At 39.7% G+C, this 26,262-nt stretch overlaps 1 protein-coding gene across 1 annotated transcript in view; it reads left to right on the top strand.

Annotated features, from left to right (window-relative positions):
- Adam32 (ADAM metallopeptidase domain 32) overlaps positions 1-25,756 on the top strand; it is a 73,673-nt gene extending 47,917 nt beyond the window's left edge. The window contains exons 14-20 of the mRNA XM_048330526.1: positions 1,441-1,446; positions 2,765-2,957; positions 17,040-17,148; positions 18,112-18,292; positions 20,823-20,906; positions 23,618-23,714; positions 25,596-25,756. Coding sequence (XP_048186483.1) covers positions 1,441-1,446; positions 2,765-2,957; positions 17,040-17,148; positions 18,112-18,292; positions 20,823-20,906; positions 23,618-23,714; positions 25,596-25,756 — 831 coding nt within the window. The remainder of the gene's footprint in view (positions 1-1,440; positions 1,447-2,764; positions 2,958-17,039; positions 17,149-18,111; positions 18,293-20,822; positions 20,907-23,617; positions 23,715-25,595) is intronic.
- The last annotated feature ends 506 nt before the right edge of the window (positions 25,757-26,262 follow it).

Below are 26,262 nucleotides of genomic sequence, written 5' to 3'. Positions count from 1 at the left end.
CTCTAGTCCTTGGAGCCATGCCCCTATCCCTTTGGTTTTTTTTTTTTTTTTAATTTTTATTCTGTTTGGAGACAGTCTCTTTATCGTTTTGTATTGACTAGCCTTGAAATTTTCATTCTCTTGCCCCTAGCTGTTGAGTATCTGATCAGGCATGCTCAACAAATGATTTCCTTTTCCTGGTGGATATGTGAGGGGGAGAGTTGCACATAGGTACTGGGCTTTGAAGTCGGGACCTTGTGCTTGTTTGACAGGCACTCTACCACTTGAGTCACCCATTTATCCTTTTTTGCTCTGATTATTTTTGAAGTAGAGCCTCACGTTTTTTGCCTGGACAGGCCTGGATGTTGATCCCCCTGTTTGTACTGCCTGTCATACCTGAGATAGCAGGTATGTGCCACTGTGGCCAGCTGGTTATGGGTTGAGAGGTGGTCTCTAGAACTTTTTGCCCAAGCTGGCCCTGCACCTAGATCCTTGCATCCCTCAGCTTCTTCAGTAGGTAGGATTACATGAAGGATTGTGCTTGATATAAAAGTGACTTGAAATAAAAAGTAATAAACCAGATTTCTCATTTTGTAAATTCCTATTAGTTGTTGGGGCCTGTCAAATGCCAGGGTTATTATGTAGGCTGTTCTTAAATTTCATATCCTCCTGCTTCAGCCTCCTAAACACTGGGATTACAGGCATGTGCCACTGTGCTACCCTTTTTAAGCCTTGGTTAAGAGCCTACGATAGAGTTTCTTAATGCAAAATGTCTTTCTTAAAAGGGGCAATCTTTCACTGTATCCAGTATTTATATTTTCATACACAAAAATTGTTGTTACTGGTTGTGATAAATAACTATATAAGCACCTGAAAGACATGTATAAAGAATGAAACTCACTAAAAGTAACATTTTTCCAAATAGTACAAGTAACAAAACATTAAATTGTGGACTTATTTTTCAAAGACATTTTTACTGAGAGATCACATTTTCCCTTTCATGGTGAAGAGGTTGACTATAGTTCCTTCTTCCAATTACCCATTCTCCCAGTCTGTGCATAAACAGGTTTTTCCTGGGTGAGAACCCCTCTGCTGAGCTGTTTACTATTGGTCCTGATTGACATAATTTTGTATTTACTTTTTTAGAATATTGTCACACAGTTACATTCTGTGACATCTGTAATATTTTTAATGTCAACTGGAAATAATCAGTTGAGTATTCTTTTTTTTTTTTTTTTTTTTTTGCCAGTCCTGGGGCTTGGACTCAGGGCCTGAGCACTGTCCCTGGCTTCTTTTTGCTCAAGGCTAGCACTCTGCCACTTGAGCCACAGCGCCACTTCTGGCCATTTTCTGTATATGTGGTGTCAGTTGAGCATTCTGATGTAGGTGATCATTTAAGAATATTTCAGGGGGCTGGGAATATGGCCTAGTGGCAAGAGCGCTTGCCTCCTACACATGAAGCTCTTGGTTCAATTCCCCAGCACCACATATATAGAAAATGGCAAGAAGAAGAAGAAGAAGAAGAAGAAGAAGAAGAGGAAGAAGAAGAAGAAGAAGAAGAAGAGGAAGAGGAAGAGGAGGAAGAGGAAGAGGAATAATAATAATAATAATAATAATAATAATAATAATAATAATGCTGGCCATCAGCTACTGGCCATCAGTAGCTCAAATACTACCTAGCTACTCAGGAAGCTGAGATCTGAGGATTGTGATTCAGAGCCAGCCCAGGCAGGAAAGTCCACAAGGCTCTTCAATTAACAACTAAAAAACCAGAAGGGGAGCTGTGGCTCTATTGGAAGAGTGCTAGCTTGAAGAAAAAACAACTCAGGGACAGCAAGCCAGGCCCTGAGTTCAGGTTCCGGGACTGGCACACAGATGAGAAAAGTATGCTGCCCAGGAAAGAACTGGTCATTAGCTATAAGATAATGCAGGAAACCAAAGTTTTTCCCCTTCTTCAAGCAGTCCCAGTTACAGTGCTTCTGTAATCGTGGCTCTGCTCCCTTCCTGTAAGTTATTTATGCTGATATCATCACAGAAGTGGGAGGTATCTCATATTCAGAAAGCATAGTTTGAGTTTGGGAATTGACCTAAGATATTTCCTTCCTAAAGGAATAATAAAGGAATAAAGATATTTTATCCCCAAAGGAATATTTTTTTCCAAAGCTAAAATGAATCCTTCCTCCCCTGTGCTTAAAATACAGAACTTTGGCTTCTAGCACATCTGAATTTTGTTATAGTTCTTCTTGTACATATATCTCATGTACAGGTCTTTTCTTTTTTTGTGTGGTGGCAGTACTGGGGTTTGAATTCAGAGCTTTTATGCTTCCTAGGGAGGCCTTCTGTGACAACTAAAGCAGTCCTGTTGTGCTTTAGCTGTTTTTCACATACAGTCTCAATTGTTCCCCAGGCTTGCTTCAGACCACCATCTATCTGTGGGCTTCCTCGTGCAGCGATGGGACCACAGGCATGAAACACTACTACCTGCTTATTGGTTAGATAGGGTCTTACTAACTATTTGCCCAGGATATTTGATGATCTTTTTGCTATCTACCTTCAGGGTAGCCGGAATTGCAGATATAAGCCATCATACCCAGCCTTATTTCTTGTTTTGATTGAAACACAATTTATTTTAAATGATTAGTATACTAGTTGATACAATATATTAATAGCTATTAATGAATCAAAACTACAAATAACACAATTGTAAAGTAAACATTGATAAGCACAGCCATGTTAAATGTAATGTTCTATTTTTCTGCATTTTAATTCCCATTAGACTGACGAGTCAACATCTACTCTTTGTAGACCTATCGCGCATGCTGAGTGTGATGTACCTGAATATTGTAATGGAAGTTCAGAGTACTGTCCACCTGATGTATTTGTAATCAATGGGAACATGTGCAAAAATAAAAAGTACTTTTGTTATGATGGAAAATGCCATGATCTTGATGAACAATGTGAGAAAGTATTTGGAGCAGGTAAGTTTTTTTAAAAAACTTTTTTGCTATATAAAAATAATTGAACATCGAAGTTTCTATGAATATTGCCAGAACAAGAGCAAATGTTATATGATTATGTGTATTGTTTGGTTTAATACCTACATCATTTCCCCCCCTATTTATTGAAATGAAATTATATGCTTTTAGGTATAAGACTTGATATTTTGATACATTATGAGATATTTACCACAATGAAGCTAATTAATATGCACATCATTTTTTTATAGTCACTGTTTCCCTTAAAAATATTGTGTGTTCCAATACTGGAACTTGAGCTTGGTGCCTGGGCACTGTCCCTTAGCTTTATTTGCTCAAGGATGGCACTTGAGCCACAGCTCGACTTCCAGTTTCTCTTTTGTTGCTGTTGTTGGTTAATTGGAGATAAAAGTCTCTTGCAGGGGCTAGCTTCAAATGTCAGCATCCTGAGTAGTTAGGATAACAGGTGTGAGCCACTGGTGCTTACTACAGTCACACTGTTGTAGTTCAGATCTCCTGAACTTGTTTGTTTTGGAAAACTAAAAGTTTGAACCTCTTGACCAACATCTTCAATTTCCCCCCACCCCCTTTGCTTCCTCTGTCTCAAAAAAAAAATCACTATTCTACTTTTTGAATGTTAGATTCTACATACAAAGTTTATGTCTCCACACCTGGATGTTTTCCAGATTCATCCATATGTCACAAATGGTAGGATTTTCTTCTTTACTAAGGCTATTTCACTATGTGTATATTTGTCTATTTGTCCATCCATCCATTTATCCATCCATCCATCTATGAATCAGCTTTATCACGTTTTAAATTTGGGCATTTAGGTTATTTCCAAATCTTGGCTGTTGTGATAACATAATCAGGAATATGAAATATACATGTCTCTGGTTAATGATTTCATTTTCTTGTATACTTAGAGATAGGGTGTTGAATTTTGAAGCTGTCTTGTTTTCAATTTATTTTTGGCAGGAGCTCTATACAGGCAGTTAGTTATCTTTCCTCATTACTGTTACATCTAGAAGTTTCTTAGAGTTTACACATTTTACATTTCACTAACAATGTGCAAACATTAAGGTTTTTGTATCCTTATCAATCTTGGATGACTTGCTATTTTGGTAAGTAATTTCAGCAGCTTTGAGAGATTAGCTCACTGTGATGGTTCTTTTGCATTTTCTGATAATGATGCAGAATGTTTAAAGAATACCTTTGATGATTTTCAATTTTTCTTTAGAGAAATTTTCCATTCAGTCTTTGTCTTTAAGTCAGATTATTGTTATTTTTGCCACTGGGTTGTATAAGTTCCCTATGCACTTTGGAACTTAACCCTTTAGAGCTCACATAGTCTGAAAACCTCTTCTACTATTGCATAGGCTAACTTTACACTGCTGATAGTTTCTTTTGCTGTGAAGAAGTTTTTAAGGAATTACCAGCCTTCATATGCACTTATGGATTTGTACTTATGCACACATACACACATTTATGCTTGCACACATATACTCTATTGCTGTGAAAGAGGGCTCAAGGGCCCATTTAAGAACCTGCAATAAGAGTATGGGCAGGGGTCTCACACACACACACACACACACACACACACACACGAACAAAGAAGTAAGGGATCACCATATCAGACACTCATCAAGTGCCACTGTGACTTCTGTTGGTTGGCTTTGCAAAAGTCAACATCTTTTGCCACTAAAGTCACTAGCTTTCATGCTTCCCCCTGACCTGCGGAGGTCAGTTGTGTTCCTCCTGGTGTCGAGAGGCAGTCACTGTTTTTGTGTTCTGAGACTGGAACTGCTGCCTTTGTGATACCCTGGACAGTCCTGGTCCCCCTGCGCAAACTCTAGCCCCCCGTTGTGCCATCACCCCATCCTTGCTGTGGTTCAGACTCCAGTATTGTGGCTGTAGCATCTCCAAAGTTCAGGTGATGGAATTGGTAATGCCGCCATTACCTTGGAGTTTTCTGTTGCTCTGAGCTTGGATCTCAGATTGCAGACATTGATTGCTACAGCTTTGGCATTTGAATGAAAGGCACAGAAAACTAGGCCACTATCTGATAACTGGAGTTCCTGACTGTAAACACGACCTAACTCTATGCTTCAGACAAGAAACTCCTTTTCAGTTTGAAAGGTACTCATAGGCTGAAAGTGAAGGCATGGGTGGGGGGATGTATTTCATCATATAATATGAAGTGGTTGGCTCTCCAAGAAGATACAGTACGTGTAAGTATGTATGGTCTTGTCTTCAGAACACCTAAATATATAAAGCAATTACTAATAGATATAAAAGAAGAGGTAGCCTGCAATATAGTAATGGTTAGAAACTTCCATCTATCACCATCTGAATTGAATATCAATAAACATAAGATTTGGATTGTAACTTCTAGCCAAATGCACAGATTAAATAGATGTAGAGCATTTCACCCACTCTTCTGCACTCTTCTCAAGTGCATACAGATCATTTTCCAAAGAGATTCTTAGACCACAAGCAAGTTTGGACAAATTTAAGGGCATTGAGTTCATATCAAGTATTTTTTTCACCACAAAAGTACAAAATTGAAACCAATAATTTCTGAAAGCTCACAGATAACACAGAAACTAAACAACATGCTCCTAAACCTATGGAGTAAAGAAAGTAAAGAAAAGATGTGGAATACAAATGAAAATAGGCACACAATACCTACACTTACAGGATATAGTAAAGCAGTATTTAGATGGAAGCTAATAGCAATAAATTCATACTCAGAAACAAGATCTCAAATAAACAACCGAATATTATACTTCAAGGATCTAGAAAAGGAAGAACAAAAGAACCCCAAAGTTCATAGATGGAATGAAGTAATAAAGGTCAGAGCAGAAAGAGACACTAGAAAAATAATGGAAAAATGAATGACTTGTTTATTTGAAAAGATAAAGTTACCAAACTAGACTAAAGCAAAACTAGATTAAGAAAAAAACCTAAAGCACAGATTAAAATAAATAAAACTAGGAAAAGGGATGGATATGTTCTAACATATAATAAAAACACAAAAGGTCCTGAGATTTTTTTTTCCAGTCCTGGGTCTTGAACTCAGGACCTGAGCCCAGTCCCTGGCTTCTTTTTGCTTAAGGCTAGCACTCTACCTCTTGAGCCACAGTGCCACTTCCAGCTTTTTCTGTTTATGTGGTGCTAAGGAAAGAATCTGGGGCTTCATGCATGCTAGGCAAGCACTTTACCACTTGGCCACATTCCCAGCCCCCTTAAGATTTTTTAATCCACAGCTATCTCTAATAAATTGGAAAATGCTACAGAAATAGCTAAATTCTTGGAGGCATACAAAGTACAAAAATTCAACTATAAATAAATGGAAAATATGCAAAGATTAATAGTGAGCATCAAAATTGAACAAGTAATAAAACATCTCACCTCCAAGTGAAATCTCGGACTTAGTGGCTGTTTGCTGTATTGACCTCATTATCACTATATATGATGAATTTTTTTGGTCTTCTTTTGTAACTTTTAACTTAAATACTCTTTTTTTTGTCTGTCCTTAAATTCTTTTATATTAGTAGAGATTTCAAAGAAGTGTGTGTGTGTGTGTTTGTGCACACACATGTGCCTGTGCACCAGGTATGGAGCTTAAACTCAAGGTCAAGATGCTCTTGAGCTTTTTCCACTCAAGGCTAGTGTTCTACCACTTGAGCCAGAGCTCTACTTTGGCTTTTTTTTTTTTAGAATGTATTTATTTATTTATTAATTGAACACAAATTTTTTGACAAGGTGTTGTGCAAAAAGGGTACAGTTACATAGTAGGGCAATGTGTACATTTCTTGTGATATCTTACACCCTGTTTTTCTATCTCTTCTCTAGGTCAGGTAGACATATATACAATATACAATGTATCAAGAACATATACAGTAGCCACGTGGCCACGCCCAAGAAAGTTTGCCTAGGGCATTAAATGTAATGTCGATATTAGACCATATGTCGACAGTAGTCTTATATGAACGTACATACATAGCTTTTTTCCCCTGAGAGGTCAATTTTTGACCTTTATATGTTGAGTAATTGTTTGGTTTTAGTTACATACTGTTGGGTCGCTGCCCCAATCCTGTGGGGAATACTATTTGACAAGCAGTTTTTGGTCTCTACTGTCTCTCTGTCTCCCTTTGTCAACAGTCATATATCAGGGAGATCATGCCCCTTTGTTTTCTGTGTTCTAGGCTTGTCTCGCTCAACATTATTTGTTCAAGTTCTGACCATTTCCCTGTGAATAACAATATTTCACCATTCCTAATTGCTATGTAGTATTCCATTGTGTATAAGTACCATATTTTTTGGATCCATTCGTCTGTGGAGGGGCATCTGGGTTGTTTTCATATTTTGGCTATTGTGAATTGTGCAGCGATAAACATGGAAGTATAAACGTCTTTTTGATATCTTGGGGTTTGCTGTTTAGGATAGATGCCTAGGAGTGGTATGGCTGGGTCATAGGGTATGTCTATATTGAGCTTTTTGAGAAACCTCCATACTGTTCTCCAAAGTGGTTGTACTAATTTGCACTCCCACCAACAATGGAGAAGGGCTCCTCTTTCCCCACACCCCCTCCAGCATTTGTTGTTGCCTGAGTTCAGAGTATAGGCCATTCTAACTGGGGTGAGGTGGTATCTCAGGGTTGTTTTTATTTGCATTTCCTTTACTAGCAGGGATGTTGAGCATTTCCTCATGTGTTTCTTTGCCATTTTTATATCTTCTCTTGTAAAGTCTCTCTTAGCTCCTCTGCCCATTTCTAATTGGTTTATTGGGCTTGGAGGGGCTTAGTTTTTTGAGTTCTCTGTAGATGACAGATATCAGGCCTTTGTTGCTGTGCTGGTAAATATCCTTACCCATATCGTTGGCTGTCTTTCTATTTTGGTGGCTATGTCCTTAGCTGTGCAGAAACTTTTTAATTTGTAGTAGTCCCATTTGTCGAGTCTTTCCCCTATTTGTTGTGCCCCTGGGACTCTATTCAGGAAGTTCCTTCCTGTGCCTATAAGTTATAGCATCTTTCCTACTCTGTCCTTCAGTAGTTTCAAGGATTCAGGTCTGACATTGAGTTCCTTGATCCATTTTGAATTGATCTTGGTGCATGGTGATAGGCTTGGGTCTACTTTGAGTTTTCTGCATATGGCTGCCCAGTTCTCCCAGCACCAGTAGTTGAAGAGGCTATGTTTATTCCATTGTATGTCTTTAGCTCCTTTGTCAAATATCAGTTGGCTGTAAGAGAGCGGTTTTATTTCTGGGTCTTCAATTCTAATCCATTGGTCTTCCGATCTGTTTTTATACCAATACCATGCTGTTTTTGTTATGATGGCCTTGTAGTAGAGCTTGAAGTCTGGTATTGTGATACCTCCTGCACTGCTTTTTTTGCCTAAATTTGCTTTGGCTATTCTAGGTTTTTTGCTGTTCTGTATGAATTTATGGATTGGTTTCTCTATTTCAGTGAAGAATGTGGCTGGGATTTTGATAGGTATTGCATTGAATTTGTATAACAATTTGGGCAATATGGCCATTTTCACTATATTGATTCTGCCTACCCATGAGCATGGGAGGTCTTTCCATCTCCTGTGTCTTCTTTGATTTCCCTTATTAGATTTTTATAGTTTTCATTAAATAGGTCTGTCACGTCCTTGGTTAAGTTGATCCCTAGGTACTTTATTCTTTTTTTGGCTACTGTAAATGGAATTGTTTCCATAATTTCCTTTTCTGTTTGTCTATTGCTGGTGTACAGAAAAGCTGCTGACTTTTGTGGATTGATTTTGTATCCTGTTACTTTGCCAAATTGGTTTATTAGGTGTAGGAGTTTGGGTACTGAGTTTTTTGGGTCCTTCAGATATAAGATCATGTCGTCTGCGAATAGGGATAACTTGATTTCTTCCTTGCCGATGTGGATCCCTTTGATGTCCTCCTCTTGCCTTATTGCTGTGGCTTAGGGATTCCAGCACTATGTTGAAAAGAAGTGGGGAGAGTGGGCATCCTTGTCTTGTTCCTGAGTTTAGGGGGAATGATTTAAGTTTCTCTCCATTTAATATGATATTAGCAGTTGGTCTGTTGTATATGGCTTTTATTGTTTTGAGGAATTTCCCATCTATTCCTGTTCTCTCCAAAGCTTTTAATAGGTATGGATGTTGTATTTTGTCAAAGGCTTTTTGGGCATTGACTGAGATAACAATGTAATTCTTAATTTTAGATCTGTTTATGTGGTGAATTACGTTGATTGATTTACGGATGTTGAACCATCCTTGTGACTGTGGGATGAAGCCTACTTGGTCATGATATATGATTTTCTCGATCAGTTTCTGGATCCTGTTAGCTAATATTTTATTGAGGAGCTTTGCGTCTGTGTTCATTAGTGATATTGGTGTGTAGTTCTCTTTTTTTGTTGGGTCTTTGCCTGGTTTGGGAATGAGTATGATATTAGCTTCGTAGAATGAGTTTGGGATTTCTCCCTCTGTTTCTATTTTGCAGAAGAGTTTGAGGAGTATTAGTATTAGCTCATCACTAAAGGTTTTGTAGAATTCATTGGTAAATCCATCTGGGCCTGGGCTTTTCTTTGTTGGGAGGTTCTTGATTACCTCCTGTATCTCACTGTAAGTTATTGGTTTATTTAGTTGATTTATTTCTTCTTGGTTCAGTTTGGGCAGTTTGTACTTCTCTACTAATTGATCCATTTCTGTAAAATTATTGTTTTTTGCTGAGTAGAGGTTTTGGAAATAGCTCCTTATGATTGTTTGAATATTGCGTGTACTTGTAATTTTTCTGGTGGAGTCCTTGATTTTATGTATATGAGTCTCTCTTCTCTCCTTTTTTTTGTAAGTCTTGTGAGGGGTCTGTCAATTTTGTTTATTTTCTCAAAGAACCAGCTTTTAGTCTTATTTATTTGTTGAATGGTCTTTCTATTTTCAATCAGATTTATCTCTTCTTTAATCTTTGTGATCACTCCCCTCCTAGTCGTTTTAGATTTTGTCACTTCTTGTTTCTCCAGTTGTTTTAGTTTCATCGTGAGGTTATTCATCTGCTCTGCTTCCATTCTTTTAATGTGAGTGCTGAGGGCAATGATCTTGCCCCTCAGTACTGCCTTAGCTGTGTCCCATAGGTTTCTTTGTGATGTGTTTTCATTGTCATTGTGGCTTATGAATTCGTTGATTTCATCTTTAATTTGGTCTGTGGCTCATGTGTTGGATAACAGTGTAGGGTTTAGCCTCCAAGAATGTGTATAGCCTCTGTGGTAACCGTTGTTATTGAGGGTTGCCTTTAATCCACTGTGATCAGATATAATACATGGGATGACGTCAATACTTTTGTATTTGCTGAGGTTCTTTGTGTGGGCTATAACGTGGTCTATTTTGGAATATGATCCATGGGCTGCTGAAAAGAAGGTGTATTGGGTCTCTGTAGGGTGGAAGATTCTGTATAGGTCTGTCAGATGCATTTGGGATCCCTTGCTAATCCTCTGGGTGTTGGATCTGTCTCTTGGAGAGAGTGGGATATTAAGGTCACCCACTATGATTGTGTTTGCGTCTATCTTGTTGTGTAATTCTGTGAGAATTTGCTTGACATATGTAGGGCCTCTTTTGTTCGGTGAGTGTACATTTATCACCGTGATGTCTTGATTCTTGATTTTTCCTTGCATTAATATGTGGTGTCCTTCTTTGTCTGTTTGAGTTGATTTTACTGAAAAGTCCAGCTTGTCTGAGATCAGAATGGCTACACCTGCCGTTTTGGTAGGTGCATTTGCTTGGTAGATCTTGCTCCATCCTTTCATTTGGAGCCTGTTTTTGTCTCTTGCTGTAAAGTGGGTCTATTGTAGGCAGCAGATGTCAACTTTTTGTTTGCGGATCCATCCTGCCAGTCTGCTCCTCTTTATCGGAGAGTTTAAACCATTTATATTTAAAGAGATCAAGGATAAGGGTGTTTTTTCTCCTTCCATTTTCTTGTTTGGCTGTTTTTTCCTTTTTTTTTTCTTTCTTGTCTTTAGTGATCTGTTCTTTCTGTTGGACTTTGGCTATTGTAGTTTCTTTCTGATTCTGTCTGTGTGTATTGTATGATCTCTGTTGGGTGGGGCTCCCCTCTTAGAATTCGCTGTAGGGCTGGTTTTTTATTCACATACTCCTTTAGCTCCTCTTTGGTGTGGAAAGATCTGGTTTTCCCTTTGAATGTGAACTCCAATTTCGCTGGATATTTGATCCGAGGTTGCATATTGTTAGCCTGAAGTACTTGGATGGTGTTCTTCCACTCACTTCGTGCTTGGTAAGTTTGTGTGGATAGGTCAGCTGTTATTCGAATCCTCTTCCCATTGTAGAAAATTTCTTTCCTCGGTTTGGCTGAATTCAGAATTTGCTCTTTAATTTTGAGGTCTGAAATCTTGAATATTATATGCCTTGGGGTGGCTTCTCTGGGGTCTGGCCTGCCAGGTGTCCTATAGGCTTTGGTTACCTGGATGGGGTCCCCTGTTAGATTGGGGAAGTTTTCTGCAATAACTTTATTGAGAACATGTTTAAGCCCTCTGCTCTGGTATTCAGCTCCTTCTTCTATTCCAATTATGCGCAGATTATATCTCTTGTCTTTGTCCATTAGTTCCTGGATTAGTCTGCCCTGAAGTTTCACCGTTTCTTGGAGTGTGGTCATTTTCTGGTTGTTGTCGGCTGCTTTATTGTACAGGCCAGAGAGTCTGCATTCCATATGGTCCACTCTTTATGTTATGGTTTCAATTGGGGAGTTTATGGATGTCAGAGAGCTATTTCTGGTTGTCAGATCAGCTCTGATCGTGGAAATTTATTCCTTTAAAGAGTTGTATTTTAGGGGCTGGGGATATAGCCTAGTGGCAAGAGTGCCTGCCTCGGATACATGAGGCCCTAGGTTCGATTCCCCAGCACCACATATGCAGAAAACGGCCAGAAGCGGCGCTGTGGCTCAAGTGGCAGAGTGCTAGCCTTGAGCGGGAAGAAGCCAGGGACAGTGCTCAGGCCCTGAGTCCAAGGCCCAGGACTGGCCAAAAACAAAAAAAAAAAAAAAGAGTTGTATTTTAAATCTATTTTTTCATGCATTTCAATTCTCAGGATGTTAAGATTTTCTTTAAAGGAGGCTTGCATTGTATACATTTTTGCTTCCATTTCTTTAAAGGAGGCTTGCATTGTATCCATTTTTGCTTCCATTTCTTTCTTGGTTTCCTGGTTGTCCTTCAAGATTTCTGCTCTAAACTCCTGGAAGTGTTTTCTGATTTCATTTCTGACGCTTTCCATCATTCCTGTTAACATGGCCTCATTTGCTTTTTTATTCTCCATCTCCTCTTCAGTCGTGCTGCTTTTTGAGCTGGCGAGTTGGCTTGCCCTGTGATGAACTGTGTTATGTTTCTTTGTGATTTGCGCATCTGGAGATCTGTGGATAGCTTCTCAGGTTTGGTTTGTAGCTCTGCCCTCCCTCCTGTGTAGGCGCGTCTACCAGAGCAGGTGCTGCTGCTGTGGCCCCGTCCACCAGTGCGGGGTACGCCTACCAGAGTGGGCGCTGTTGCGGGGGGCTCCGCCCACCTGTGCCCTGTGTGCCCACTACAACAGGTGCTGGCGCTGTGGCCCCATCCACTTTAGCATGGTACACTTCCCAGAGCGAGCCCCGGGTTGTTGGGTTGTGTTTGCGCCCTCCCGCGAGTCCGCTGTGGGGGGCGATATGTGTGGGCCCAGTGGGATCAACTGTCCAGGCATGGGTTAGCACCCTCAGACTTCACCTCCACTGCAAGGGGGGGACGTGATCAGTTCCAGGTTTCCCTGTTGTGCTGGTATTGCCTACCAGCGCCTGTGATTTTAGTTGTAAGAGTCCGAGAGGTCCAGGCACCTCGGGTGGGGCTTGCACTGCCAGCCATCCCCCAGCCCCTGTTGGGAAGGGGGCAGGGCTGTTTCGGCCAGATCTGGATCCTTTGTGGCCTTGGGGCTGCTCTGCCCTTCCCCTGCTAAACTTCCCAGCGCCTGATGGGAGCTTCCCGCCTGATTTGGGGGTTCTTTGTTCCCTCGGGGTGGGGAGGGTGAGGGAGGGAGATCTAGCTTCTTTGTAGGGCTTGGGTCTCTGATAGCTGGTCTCCCGTTGGGTGAGGGGGTAATGGGGGACTCACTGATCCTGGATTGTGTGTGTGTCCCGCACAGCCGTTGGTCCTTCAGGGGGTGGCAAAGTGTCATGTTGGCGTCCCCGGTTCCCTCCTTCTGCCCTGCTGGGTTCCCCAGCTGCTGTCCGTCCGAACCTGGTGCGGACCTGAACTTCTCGTCGCTGTCATTGTATGTCTTGGTCCGCACCCTCCCTGGTGACCATGGGGTCTCCCGCTGTCTGAATTCTGCGCTCCCGGCATCCAGTCTGCTGATCACCGGGTTCCCCTTTCCCAGCCTGGCCCTGTTTGGGCCAGGGCCGGTTGGTGGTGCGAGGGTGCCCTGGAGATTCTCCGGCTCTGTGTAGGTTTTCGGTTCTTCTTTTTTACTCCTTTGTGTTTTCCTGCGTTTCTCCACTGCTTCTGGCTGCTGGTTTTGCTGGGTTCTTGATGGGGTGTTGGGTGTTGGAGTTCCCAGCTCGCTATTCAGTTGGAGCGAGTCGGGGTGCCTCCTTACTGTGTCGGCGCCATCTTTCTCTGCCCCTTAAATACTCTTATTGGATACAGCTTATTATTGCTTTCTTTTGATTTCTATTTGTAGAGAATATCCTTTACCATCCATTTTCTTTCACTCTCATAAACTGTCTTAAAATTGAAGTGAGTTTCCCTTTCTTTTTTTCCTTCCTTCCTTCCCCTCCCTCCCTCTTTCTTTTCTCTTCTCTCTCTCTCTCTTTCTTTCTTTCTTTCTTTCTTTCTTTCTTTCTTTCTTTCTTTCTTTCTTTCTTTCTTTCTTTTTTGTTTGTTTGTTTTTGTTTTGGCCAGTGCTGGGCCTTGGACTCAGGGCCTGAGCACTGTTCCTGGCTTCTTCCTGCTCAAGGCTATCACTCTGCCAATTGAGCCACAGCGCCACTTCTGGCCATTTTCTGTATATGTGGTGCTGAGGAATTGAACCCAGGGATTCACGTATAGGACGCAAGGACTCTTGCCGCTAGGCCATATTCCCAGCCTGCTTTCTTTCTTTTTCTTTCTTTCTTTCCTTCTTTCTTTCTTTCTTTCTTTCTTTCTTTCTTTCTTTCTTTCTTTCTTTCTTTTCTTCTTTTTTCTTTCTTTCTTCCCTCCCTCCCTCCCTCCTTTCTTCCCTCCCTCCTTTTCTTTCTTTTTCTCTCTTTCTCTCTTCCTCCCTCTCTCCTTCCCTCCCAAACTCCCTCCCTCAGTTCTTTCTTTCTTCCTGCCCTGGGGCTTGAATTCAAGGGCCTGGGTGCTTGTCCCTGAGCTTCTTTTGCCCATGGCAAGCACTCTACCCACTTGAGGCACATTTGGCACTGCTTCCAGTGTAATTGTGGCAAGCTGTTATCTTTTATACCTAGGTTGACAATGTAATGCTTTCTTGGGGAATATAAAGTGGATATGATACGGGGCTGGGGATATGGCCTAGTGGCAAGAGCGCTTGCCTCGTGTACTTGAAGCCCTGGGTTCGATTCCCCAGCACCACATATACAGAAAATGGCCAGAAGTGGCGCTGTGACTCAAGTGGCAGAGTGCTAGCCTTGAGCAAGAAGAAGCCAGGGACAGTGCTCAGGCCGTGAGTCCAAGGCCCAGGACTGGCAAAAAAAAAAAAGTGGATAGGATACAGGCTCTGTGAGCTGAGACAGTGGCTTCTTGCATCTTTCTTTTGATTTGGGATGAAGAGTTACATCGCAAAGGCTATGTTACAGCCAGCAACTTGCTGGATCCTTCCTTTTGATAGGGTCAGTGATCAAAGGAATGAGACTGACCCATTGTGAAAGTATAACAAAGTTTATTTCATGTCAAGCATTGAGATCACTAGCTGACCGGCCAGGGCCGTCTCCTTGGAAGGTGACCCCTCCCTGATCTCACAGGCTACTTTTAAAGTAAAAAAACCCCACAAAGCTGCCATTACCAACAGCTGCCCTTTACCACCATTGGCTCACATAAGGGAAATTCCAGGGTGGGTTTTCCTGATTGGCTATCTACAGTTACCACCTATTTTGGCTTTGATATTGGGAACTGGCCTAGGTATCAGGAACTGACAGCAGGTGGTCACGTAGCACTGATGCAGGGGGTTAATGCAGGGGATAGAGCAAGTCACAACTGGGTTAAGCAAGCTGTTTACAGAAGCAGTATTTTGTGGTCAGGCTGACCTAGAACCAACTTTGTTTTAATAATTGCTCCCATGTTTCCCATTACCACTAAGCAAGCATGAGTGGGCTAAAACAATCCAGTACTCAATCGTAACTAAACCAACCCAACAGTTACCATCGCATTTCTACTACTACTATGGTTATTTCTATTGTCTATGACTCTGATAATTTTTTATTGTTCATTACCATGGTTGCTACCTAGGTACAGAGGTGAACAAGTGCTCCCTATATGTTTTAAATGTCAAACTACGAGAAACTAGTCTCACGGGTGGGGGTGTAGCCCTCTAGCCTGGAGTCATCACCAGGGTTTAGAAGCTGTTATAATTTTAACACTAAAACTTAATATTTAGTCACTCAGGTTCTCAGGTTAATCCTTACACTTTGTCTTGGGATTCCGGACTTAAATGCCCCACCCAAAACTGTTGAAGTCATGAGTGGATTTGTCAGTCACACTAGTGACAAGTTTTCTCAAGAACCAGGTGTATCTGCATCCTGTGTTAGGCTTGGCTGGACAGCAGCACTCAGAGGGTAGCACTGGCTAGAGGGATGGATGTTGTATGTGACTGAGTGGCTTAGGGGACGCATCCTCCTCAGGTGGAGTGCCAGGCCTCGGGGCTGGAACCTCCTAGGCCACTTCCTTGTCTGTGTTTCTCCACTTGGCCAATGAGGTGCAGACACTGGCCAGAAGCTAATCAGCCATCGCCTTGTCCAAGTGGCCAGAGTGAGGCCCGCAGACCTCCAGGAGGCTCTGTATTCCAATGTTAGGAGTGCTGTCTTCCAATAGTGATGAGTGCTCTTTGCCCCAGCAAAGAAGAAAAAGGGAGAACAAAAAGAGGGACAGGCAGAGCATCGGCCTTGCCCAGCGCTGCTCCTCCCAGTTTGTTTTCTCTCAGAGATATATTGTCCTGTATCATTCAGACTTCTCTTGTTATTTTCTGACTTTTGACTGTCATCTCAGTTAATGTTTCCCTGTGTCATGTAGCTCCATGTGTCTTCCGTTGTTTTTCAGTCATCTTGCCCCAGCTGTCTTGGTTCTTTTTGAGACAGGTTTTCACCTTATTCCTGAGTTCACCTGGCATGCAGTCCTTGTCCTTGTGTGTCTCAGCATCCCTGGGGATGAGAGGAACTTTTGCCACTGTGCCCGCCATTGTACTTCTTTAGCAGCTGGAAAAACAGATGTGCACCACCACACCCACACACTGGCTGAGATGGAGTTTCACATGGCTTCCAGCCATGATGCCCTCATCTCTGCCTCCCAAGCACCTAGCATTACAGGCGTGAGCCATTCTCTTTACATTTCCTCCCCAAGCCAATGATTCATTTTCTGATTTTCTCCAGATAATCCTTTTGTATTCAAACCTTGCATTGACAACCCTAATCTGGGATTTCAGATTCACTTTTAATTGAAATAAGTCCATCAAATTATGTATCATTCTGTGGATGAATCCATTAAGAGCCCGCATAGTCAAATCTCCCTTAGTTATTTTATCCAACAACTGAGGAGCAAGTCTTCAGCATGTGTGCAGGTATATGTTGTCCACACTGCATCACCTCCGGATTGCATTCCTTTACAAGGTCGTCGAACACTTTACACTTCGATAACAAATGTATTGCATTTATGCAATTGAAATGAGTGATACAATTTAAGAAATGAAGAAATAGCCCCAAACACTGCCTTTCACTTCTTTCTCTTTTCTTACATCACTAGGAAAAAAGTGCGAGTCTGACAAGATCTGAGAAAAAGGAAAAGAAGACATGATGGGTGAGAGTGTGATGACAGAGTGAAGAAACACATCCTTAATCTAAACATGTTTCTCACCCTGACAGGTTCAAAAAATGCTCCATTTGCTTGCTATGAAGAAATACAAAGTCAAACAGATAGGTTTGGCCACTGTGGCTTCACTGCTAAAGGAAAATTCAAATCCTGTGGATGGAGGTATGTTATAGAACACGTTGACACCTTTCTTATGTTCTAAAGCTTCTTTTAAAATCTTTTCTTTATATTTGCTATTCATTACAATGGTTTCGAATATCACATTTTCATATGAAGGAATCTCAACCCCAAATCTCTTGTCCTGACATGGTTCTTACGAGCTCATATTTGATGCAGTATTTAATTTTTTTTGGTGCTGTTCCTTAGGGCTTGAACTCAGGGCCTACTAAGTACCATCCCTGAGTTTTTTGCTCAAGTCTAGCATTCTACCACTTGAGCCATAGCTCCACTTATGTCCTGTAGGTCTTCCTCCCTTCCTCCCTCTCTCTCTCTCCCTTCCTTCCTTCCTTCCTTCCTTCCTTCCTTCCTTCCTTCCTTCCTTCCTTCCTTCCTTCCTTCCTCCCTCCCTTCCTCCCTCCCTCCCTTCCTTCCTTTTTCCTTCCCTCCTTCCTAGGTTGCCTACATTTGCTTATGCTATACCTACTGTTTAGAAATCCTTTCCTGTTCCTGTTGAAAACTTACTAATTTATAACATTTGACTCATATATAGTATAGTCTTTTATGAAAATTTTCATAAGTGCTAAGTTAGAACATATCCTTACCTTCTGCAAGAATTTACTTTATAGCATTTAAAAAGGGATCTGTACCATATTTAATATCAGACTATGAGCTGCTTGAGGGTACAGGTAACAAACTCATTCATCATTCTATCCTTTGAGGAGACATAGAGTATTGGGGAAAACTGATTATTTGACAGTAAACACACAAATCACAAAGTGAATAAAAGTCTATTGGTAATATTGAAAGACAGTGTAGGTCACTGTACTACACTGAATGTTAACATGCACAAATTACATTTTCCCTAAGTATATTACCATAACTGGAGAGCAGTTTATGTTTGTCAATGAAAGCAAATTCCAAGCATTCCTAACAGTGCCTATCAATCATGTGATGTTGTTCTTGCAGAAATCTTATATGTGGGAGATTAATTTGTATTTATGGTAAACGAAAACCCTTCATCCCTGCTGACAACACCTCTTCTGTGATTTATGCCTATGTGCGAGATAACATCTGTATAACTACAGAGTTTGGGGGGAAACCGGATCCGCTCCTCCTCAAGAGTGGCCCCATATGTGATGAAGGAAGGGTAAGGGATTTAACATTAGCTTCTTAAAACTACTTTTCCTTAAATCAATATTTGTCATTTAAGATCAAAATTAAATTTGTTGGTTTTTCTATGTGGCCTTAAGAATTTGGAAGAAATGACTGTTTAATTGATAGCAAGAGGTTCAGTGTTCTAGGTAAGGACTCCACACATTTGAGGGATACAGTGAGGAGGAGAGAGCTATTGGTTGAATTCTAAATAGCATAAAAACCCACTTTCCTGCCACTCAGGAATGTAATTTCTGAAGTGAGAACCTCATTGAAATCAGGGTCCTTGGAAAAAATCTTCAGCTGTTATTGTCTGACCTTTTTGCAAGGTACTTAAAGTGTCTAGTGACTTAATAGTGTTTCAACTGTGTATATAAGTTGAGTATCATAGAAGCATTTATAGTTCTGAAGATTAAGCAAGGTCACAATGCATTGCACATAGTAAGAGATAACTATGCTTTGACTTTATGTCAAGTATTCAGGGCCTTAGCAAGTACACTATCACCTGAGCCACACTCCCATCTCTTTTTGTTTTATTTAATTTTTAAACTAATGTCTTGCATTTTTGCCTGTTTCATCCTTGGATGAGGGATGGTGATCCTCCTATCTAGGACTCCTGGGTAGCTGGGAATGCAAGTGGGAACTCCTGTGCCTCACTTATTCATTGAGATGGGGCATCTCTAACTTTTTGCCTAGGATAGCCTCAAACTGTGGTCCTTCCATTTCCTGCCTTTGGAGTAGACAGGATTAAAGGCATGAACCACTATTCCTGCATAATTTAGCTATTATTATAAATCCTGCAATTATCATTTGTTATCTTGAAACAAACCTAAACCTAGGAGTACATTTAATCATTGAATTCCTCACCATATTTATGTTCACAAGGAATTTGATAAAGTATAAAGCATAGTCTTTAGTAATAGATACATGTAGAGATGAATTCTGTATCTGCCACTTCCTTGATAGAGGGTTTACATACATTATTTATCACTGCTAAGCTTTTAATTCTCCAGCATCTGAGATGTATGTATTAGCAGCTACATTTGCTGGCCTTTCAGTTTACTGTGCATAGGCTCATTATCATTGGTCTTTTCATCGGCTCAGAACCATACTAGCCTTCCTGAAGAAGGAAGGAGCTCTCTTTAAGCAGTGAAAATGCAGCAACAAATGATCCAACTGATGCTTGCACATTATTTGATAGAAAGTTTAGCAAGAGAAGAATTTTTCTTCTTCTCAGAGATTATGTATGGAAAGAACTGTCGCCAGAAAATTTCTAATGATATTACATGGTGTTATGTTTGTGCCAGTTCTGTTTCTATAAGCTCATATCCTTTGTTTTGGGATGTTCCCTCACTATTAGCAGAACTAGGTGAAAACCAGACACTAGATTCGCAAAGGATTTGCTAGATGCACTGTCATGGCTGGGGACCAGACACAAGATTTCACACTAGAAAGCTTTTAAGAAGTTGAGTACATTTCTTTGGAAAGAGTTGTGCTGTGATTTAATGTTTAAAACGAAGAACAATTTACATTTATTATCTAGCTTTTAACCTAGAATTTTTGCATTTATCATCTAGTTTTTAACTTGGAAACAAATTTAAATGTAATTTTGTCTTTTTATAAAAATAAAAAGTATCATTATACTCATATAAGAAAACCATAGCTTGCAAATGGTGAGATTTCTTTCTATCATTAATAGAGTTAGGAATAAATCCTTAATCTTCTGATTATTATACTTTGAAATAGAAAGAATTATTTCTGGGTTTTGTTACATCTTATAATAAAATAATATACAAATAATATACATCCCTATTACACTTAGTAAAACACAAATTATCTTATTAAAGACTTAGATGACTTGAATAGCAGCTCATATTTTCCAAAAACTGAATATATGCCATAACTCTAACAAATTAATTTTCTTTCTATGAAAACCATTTATGTGCCATAAGTACAAAGTATTGTTTTCCCTGTGAGCTCAGGCATAGGTTTATTCCATTTCATGGTATTTTAATAAAACAAAGTAGTTCTTTGATTATGACTTCTTTTTGTTTTTAGCAAACTTATCTCATTGCAATCTAATTCCTGTTCTGAGTCATTCCAGTTATTTTTTTAGTTTAATAGACTATATTTTGGTGGATGCAATGAATATGTAGAGAATTCCCCCATCCTTCTTGACTCACCTTTACTATATACAGCTCATACAAGAGTAGTACTTATTACGGTAGATGGGTCTTAAATTGTCCTCATTACCACCCACGGTCCATCACCAAGGACTTAGAAATTAATCTCCAGATTCCTAAGTATCACACTGGTTAAAGAAGAATTATCATGAGAAATTTAAAAAATACATTATTTATAAATAAAAATGTCTGTCATCAAAATTCAGGAAATACCACAAAAGTAATACTTAGAGTGAAATTGGTAGCATTGAGTTTTGATATTATGATGTGTAATTGCTAATCATAATGACATGATTACCACCCCCCTAAATTAGAAACTTGTTTTCATGTGTATTTCTTTAGATATGTGTGGATTTTGTATGTGTAGAATCAAGAATACTTCAGGAAGAGGCAGAAACTTGTTCACGCTCATGCCAAGGACATGGAGTAAGTAAGAACTTGATTCTTTGAAACACAACTTTCTTAGATAGTTTTTTTTTTAAATACTTTTTTATTTACCAGTGTTTGCTAGATTCTTTCAATGTGCCAGACATGTTGAAGCTGAATTGAGCAAACAAATTCAACAGCTAAAAATTAATATTAAACCACACTTTGGTTAAATTTAACAATTTAACAATTTTTATTTCTTCTATTGAGCAATTTTCAAAAGTGTTAAATACCTAGACACATAAATCTGTTCACAAAAGGAAGAGTCTGGTGTTCATGAGTATACATAGTCATGAAGAACTTGATTTTCTCTCTCTTTTTAGATTTTTTTTTCACAGAAAAACTGAGTAGAAAGCTCAAGGATGTTACATAGTTCTTTTCTATTAAGTTATACACAACCTCACAGAACATCAACATTACACACCCAAAGAGTTACATTAGTTAAAATTGGTGTTAGACAGTCACACATTGGTGTGTTCCCAAAGTCTAGTTGACACTGGAATTTACTTGGTGTTGGATACTCTATGGATGGTGACATACTTAATGACATATGTCCACTGTTCTAATATCCTGCCAAGTATTTTCACTGCCCTAAAATACTTCAGTTGGACAGTTATGGTCATTTATTCAAGTAACATTTATTCTTCTTTTTCTCCCTTATGCACCTTAGGAGGTTGCTGGATAACTGAGTTGAGCATGTTTAAGTCTTTCCTGATGCTCATTTGTTCATGTATTTCCCCCCAAGCTTTCGTGATTGTGTTGGTCTTGCTTCCTAATTTCTGTGTGGAATTCCCTTTAATAACTTCTAAAGTGCTATTTTAATAGTCTCAAATTTCTTTAGTTTGTGATTAAAGTTTTTTAATGCATTTTAAACTTTTAGAGTATAACAACTCTTGTATATAGAAATCTTGATTGGTAGCCATTTACTTTCAGGACTTGAATTTTACAGTTTCTGCCTGAGAAGTTGTTTGTTGTTGTCTTTGACGCTAATGTGTTATCTTTGTAAGATGTTGCCTCTTTCTTACAGCATTTCATATTTTTTCTTTTGTCCTATTGTCTTTACATTTTAGCTATAACAGGAGACATTCTTGATGGGCGATGTCTGTGTAGGGTTATAAATGCTTCTTGTACTTGTACATCCATTTCTTTCCTTAGATTTGGGGAAATTTCTGCTGCTGTTTTATTGAATAGGTTTCCAATGACTTTGGTTGTAGCTCAGCTCCTTTTAACCCATGGATTCTTAAGTTTGTCTTGAAATTCTTGAAAGTTATGTGTTTTTTTTGTTGTTGTTGTTCAATGGAATAATGAGTGGATTGCCAATCCCTGGTGTCCTGTCTTCAGCTCAGTCTGATTGATTGATAATGCTTTCCATGAAGTTATTTTTTTTTATTTCCAAGATTTTCATTTGCATATTTTCAGTGTCAACTTTGTTTCTAAATTTCTCATCAGTTGTTCTTATACTGATATTTAGATCCAATGAGGAACATAGACATTGATATGCTTTCTTATTGTTCTAATACTGGAATCTGAACTGAGGTCCTTACACTTGCTAGACCAGTGCTTTGTTGCTAAGCTGTACTTCGCATCCCTTTTAGCACTGGTTATTTTTGTAATAATGTGTGCCTAGATCACAATCTGCCTATATTCTTGGTCCTGATGAAGGTTGGGGGACAGACACCCCCCCACACACCCAACTTCTTCCACTGGGATGGACCCTTGCAGAGTTTTCTTCCTTAGGGTGTCCTGGTGTGACAGGGGCACAAGATCAAGTCCAACTGTTGATTAAGAAGGGTTCTTGTGCATATGACTGGGCCAGCCTCAAACCATAGCCCTCCAGATTTCAGTCCATAAAGAAGCAAAAATGCAAAGTGTGAGCTGCAATTGCCAGGCCTATTTTCTATTGTTTTAGGAGTAGCATAACATTGTAGTCAAGAGCATGCCCTCTAATATCAGATTGCCTGGGTTTAAATTTTGATACTTTTTTTTCATTTCTCAGGTGGGATTAATGGTCCATGTGTAGTCCACACATCACAGGACTGTCATGTGGATTTACTGAATAAATCCCCATGTGCTCACCATAGAAATCCACAGAGAGTAAACACAGTTGGCAGTTATTACTACTCAATCACCTATTGTACTTATTAGTTAGAGAAGCTGTGATTTTCTAATGTTGTAACAAAGCTAAGAATCTGATGCACCTTGGATTACAATAAGCTTCTGATAAAAAAAACAAAACAAAAAAACCCCCACCAAACGGAGTTCTTGTGAAGGGTAGTGCTGTGCTGATAAGTCTTTTGAAAGCCAGTCAGAGGAAGGGAAAAGTGGACAAGTCACCAAACAGGCAGATGGGAGTTGATGCACACAACTTCACTCTGGGAAGTGGGTCTGGAGGGTTAGAATTTAGGTACTTTGCTTCATAATAAAATTTGCACAAAATTTGCTCATAAACATTTGAGGGCGTTATCTTTTCTTGAACCTCTATAGTTTTCCCCTCTTCCTCCCTTCTTTCTTCTTCTCTTCCTTCTTGCTTTCTCTCTCTCATTCTTTCCTGTTTCTGTGTTTCAGTCTAAAATAGCAAGTGTTCATTTTGTGAGATTATCTTCTTAAATAAATCACATAATAAAATCATACTTGTTAAGATATAAAATAAATATAATGCTTTTTCACAATTTCATGTTCAAGATAAAAAATATTTTAAAAATCAATCCTAGGTGTGTAATTCTAAAGGTGCTTGCATATGTGACAAAGGCTACCAACCACCAGACTGCGCAAAAGCCCGGAGAGCTTCCATGTGGCCAGAGAAAGGGGGCAAGTACCTCTCTGTTTAGATAGATGCTCAATGATATATGAAATTGCTTATTTTCAGTAAAATAAGTCAGTTTCTGACACTTGAAAAGAAGGCTACTAATATGTATGCTTTTTAAAAGAGAACTAAACTAGACTTCTCTCAAATTATGTGAACCACTTACCACTTCCAAATCGTGCTCCTTTTTTCTATAAACTTTTTCTGTTAAAAAGTCATGATTAGGACTGGGAATATGGCCTAGTGGCAAGAGTGCTTGCCTCCTACACATGAAGCTCTCGGTTCGATTCCCCAGCACTACATATATGGAAAACGGACAGAAGGGGCGTTGTGGCTCAGGTGGCAGAGTGCTAGCCTTGAGCAGGAAGAAGCCAGGGACAGTGCTCAGGCCCTGAGTCCAAGGCCCAGGACTGGCCAAAAAAATAAATAAATAAATAAAAATAAAAGTCATGATTAGTCAGGCGCTGGTGGCTCATGACTGCAATCTTTGCTATTCAGGAGGCTGAGATCTGAGGATCATGGTTCAAAGCCAGCGGAGGCAGGCAAGTCTGTGAAACTCTATCTCCAATTAACCACCAGAAACCAGAAGTGGTGCTGTGGCTCATAGTAGTAGAGCATCAACCTTGAGCAAAAGAAGCTCAGAGATAGTACCCCAGATTGGAGTTCAAGTTCCATGACTACAAAAAAAAAAAAAAAAATTCAAGCATGCTTAAAGCTGACTTATATCCCTGATATTCTCTAACAGAATATTTTCAACCTGCTACTCAAACTCTATAATGGATTCTGAAATTTCAGCTTAAAACAAACATTTATTCTCATCTAGACTACTAGTGTGCTTCTATTAGATAAGAAATCAAACAGAAGCTAATAATGTACTTTTGAAGGAGTTTGTAGTTCCAATGAAAGCAATTTGTTGCTGCTTAGGAGATAACATTCTGTTTATTCATTATATTCTGTCATATATGTGTGTACTGAGTTTGCAAATATTTATTGGAACTCTTAGTAGATGATGCGTGCTAGTCTAGACACTGGGATGTGAAGTAGACTAAATTGTTATCCTGGAACTCAGGGACTAAACTTATGTTTGTGTATCTTGTAGTCAAAAGTGAAAGAACTAAGGTTAGGAATCAAGTCTCCAAATTTTTATTCTCATCCCCTTTTAAGTAGCATGTTATATATATTCACGTATATATACCCACATGCCCACAAAAATATGTAAACACACACACACACACACACACACACACACACACTCAAGGGTCAAAAGCCAATATTCTACTAATTAGGAATTGGACACATCATAATACAGTGAAGTTGATTTGAAAATCCAGTTCTTTTTTTTTTTTTTTTTTTTTGGCCAGTCCTGGGCCTTGGACTCAGGGCCTGAGCACTGTCCCTGGCTTCTTCCCGCTCAAGGCTCTCTGCCTTGAGCCACTCTGCCACTTGAGCCACAGCGCTGCTTCTGGCCGTTTTCTGTATATGTGGTGCTGGGGAATCGAACCTAGGGCCTCGTGTATTCGAGGCAGGCACTCTTGCCACTAGGCTATATCCCCAGCCCCGAAAATCCAGTTCTTGAAACAAAGCAAATGTGAATACCCTTCTGATTACATTTTCTCACTTTTCTTATTATTGAGTTCCTTGGGCCCACTTACAGTATTTTAATGTGATTTGGAGGTAGCTACTGTATCATAGAATGTGCTACAGCTTTCTAGAGCTTGGTCTCCCAAGTTCTTAGAAAGAAAATTTTTAGGTACAGGTTCAATTATCTACTTATATAGTAATTTTCTAATATCTCTTGATGGCCCAAAATTAAGAATATTTAAATAAATTTGTTGCAGTTTGAAAATGAAGTCAGTTTATTTTTTAATGTACTTTTTAATTTGTAGCTCTCACAGTGGAAGGAATGTCTCTGAAAGCTGAGAAGAAGTGGCTACTGGGCTTATACATCGGGTTACCTGTGCTCATTGTGGCAACTGCGATAGTCGTGGTACGGAAGAATTGGGAAAAGTGGTTTGCTAAGAAAGAGGAATCCCAAAGTGGCAAGTAAGTTGACTTTGTGCCCCAGAGTCAAACTTGAGTAACCTGTGAACCCAATACTACATAAAACAATGTCATGAGCAGCAACACACTTATTTTACCAGGATTCTCACGTAACTGTGTGAATGTCCTCATTTGTAAGTACCTTTGCCAAAATACAAAGATGGGGGAGTACAATGTAAATAATATACCAGAGCCACTGCCCTGCTCGTGCGGAGGGGAAGAGCACAAGTGTATTTAGAAGTCCCGGAACTTCTGAGTGTTCTAGAGCATATCAAAGTGCCGACTGGGTCATCCTTTGAAATTCCAGTATTTCAATGGATCTTGCTACCTCATAAAGAAAAAAATTACAGGTATTCTCTAGGTAAAATTTTCAGAAGCCAAATTTATAATTGTTCCTCTCACACATTTTTAAAAAGAAATAATTGAAACACAAAGGAAGACAAAAGGTAACAAACATCTGTTTGCTCTCTGGAAATAAACAAATATTGCTTTGCCTTACTGGTATCAGGAAGT

This window comes from Perognathus longimembris, chromosome 21 (genome assembly GCF_023159225.1).
Source record: "Perognathus longimembris pacificus isolate PPM17 chromosome 21, ASM2315922v1, whole genome shotgun sequence".
NCBI classification, from domain to species: Eukaryota; Metazoa; Chordata; class Mammalia; order Rodentia; family Heteromyidae; genus Perognathus; species Perognathus longimembris.
This window is presented reverse-complemented; position numbering and strand designations above follow the sequence as displayed.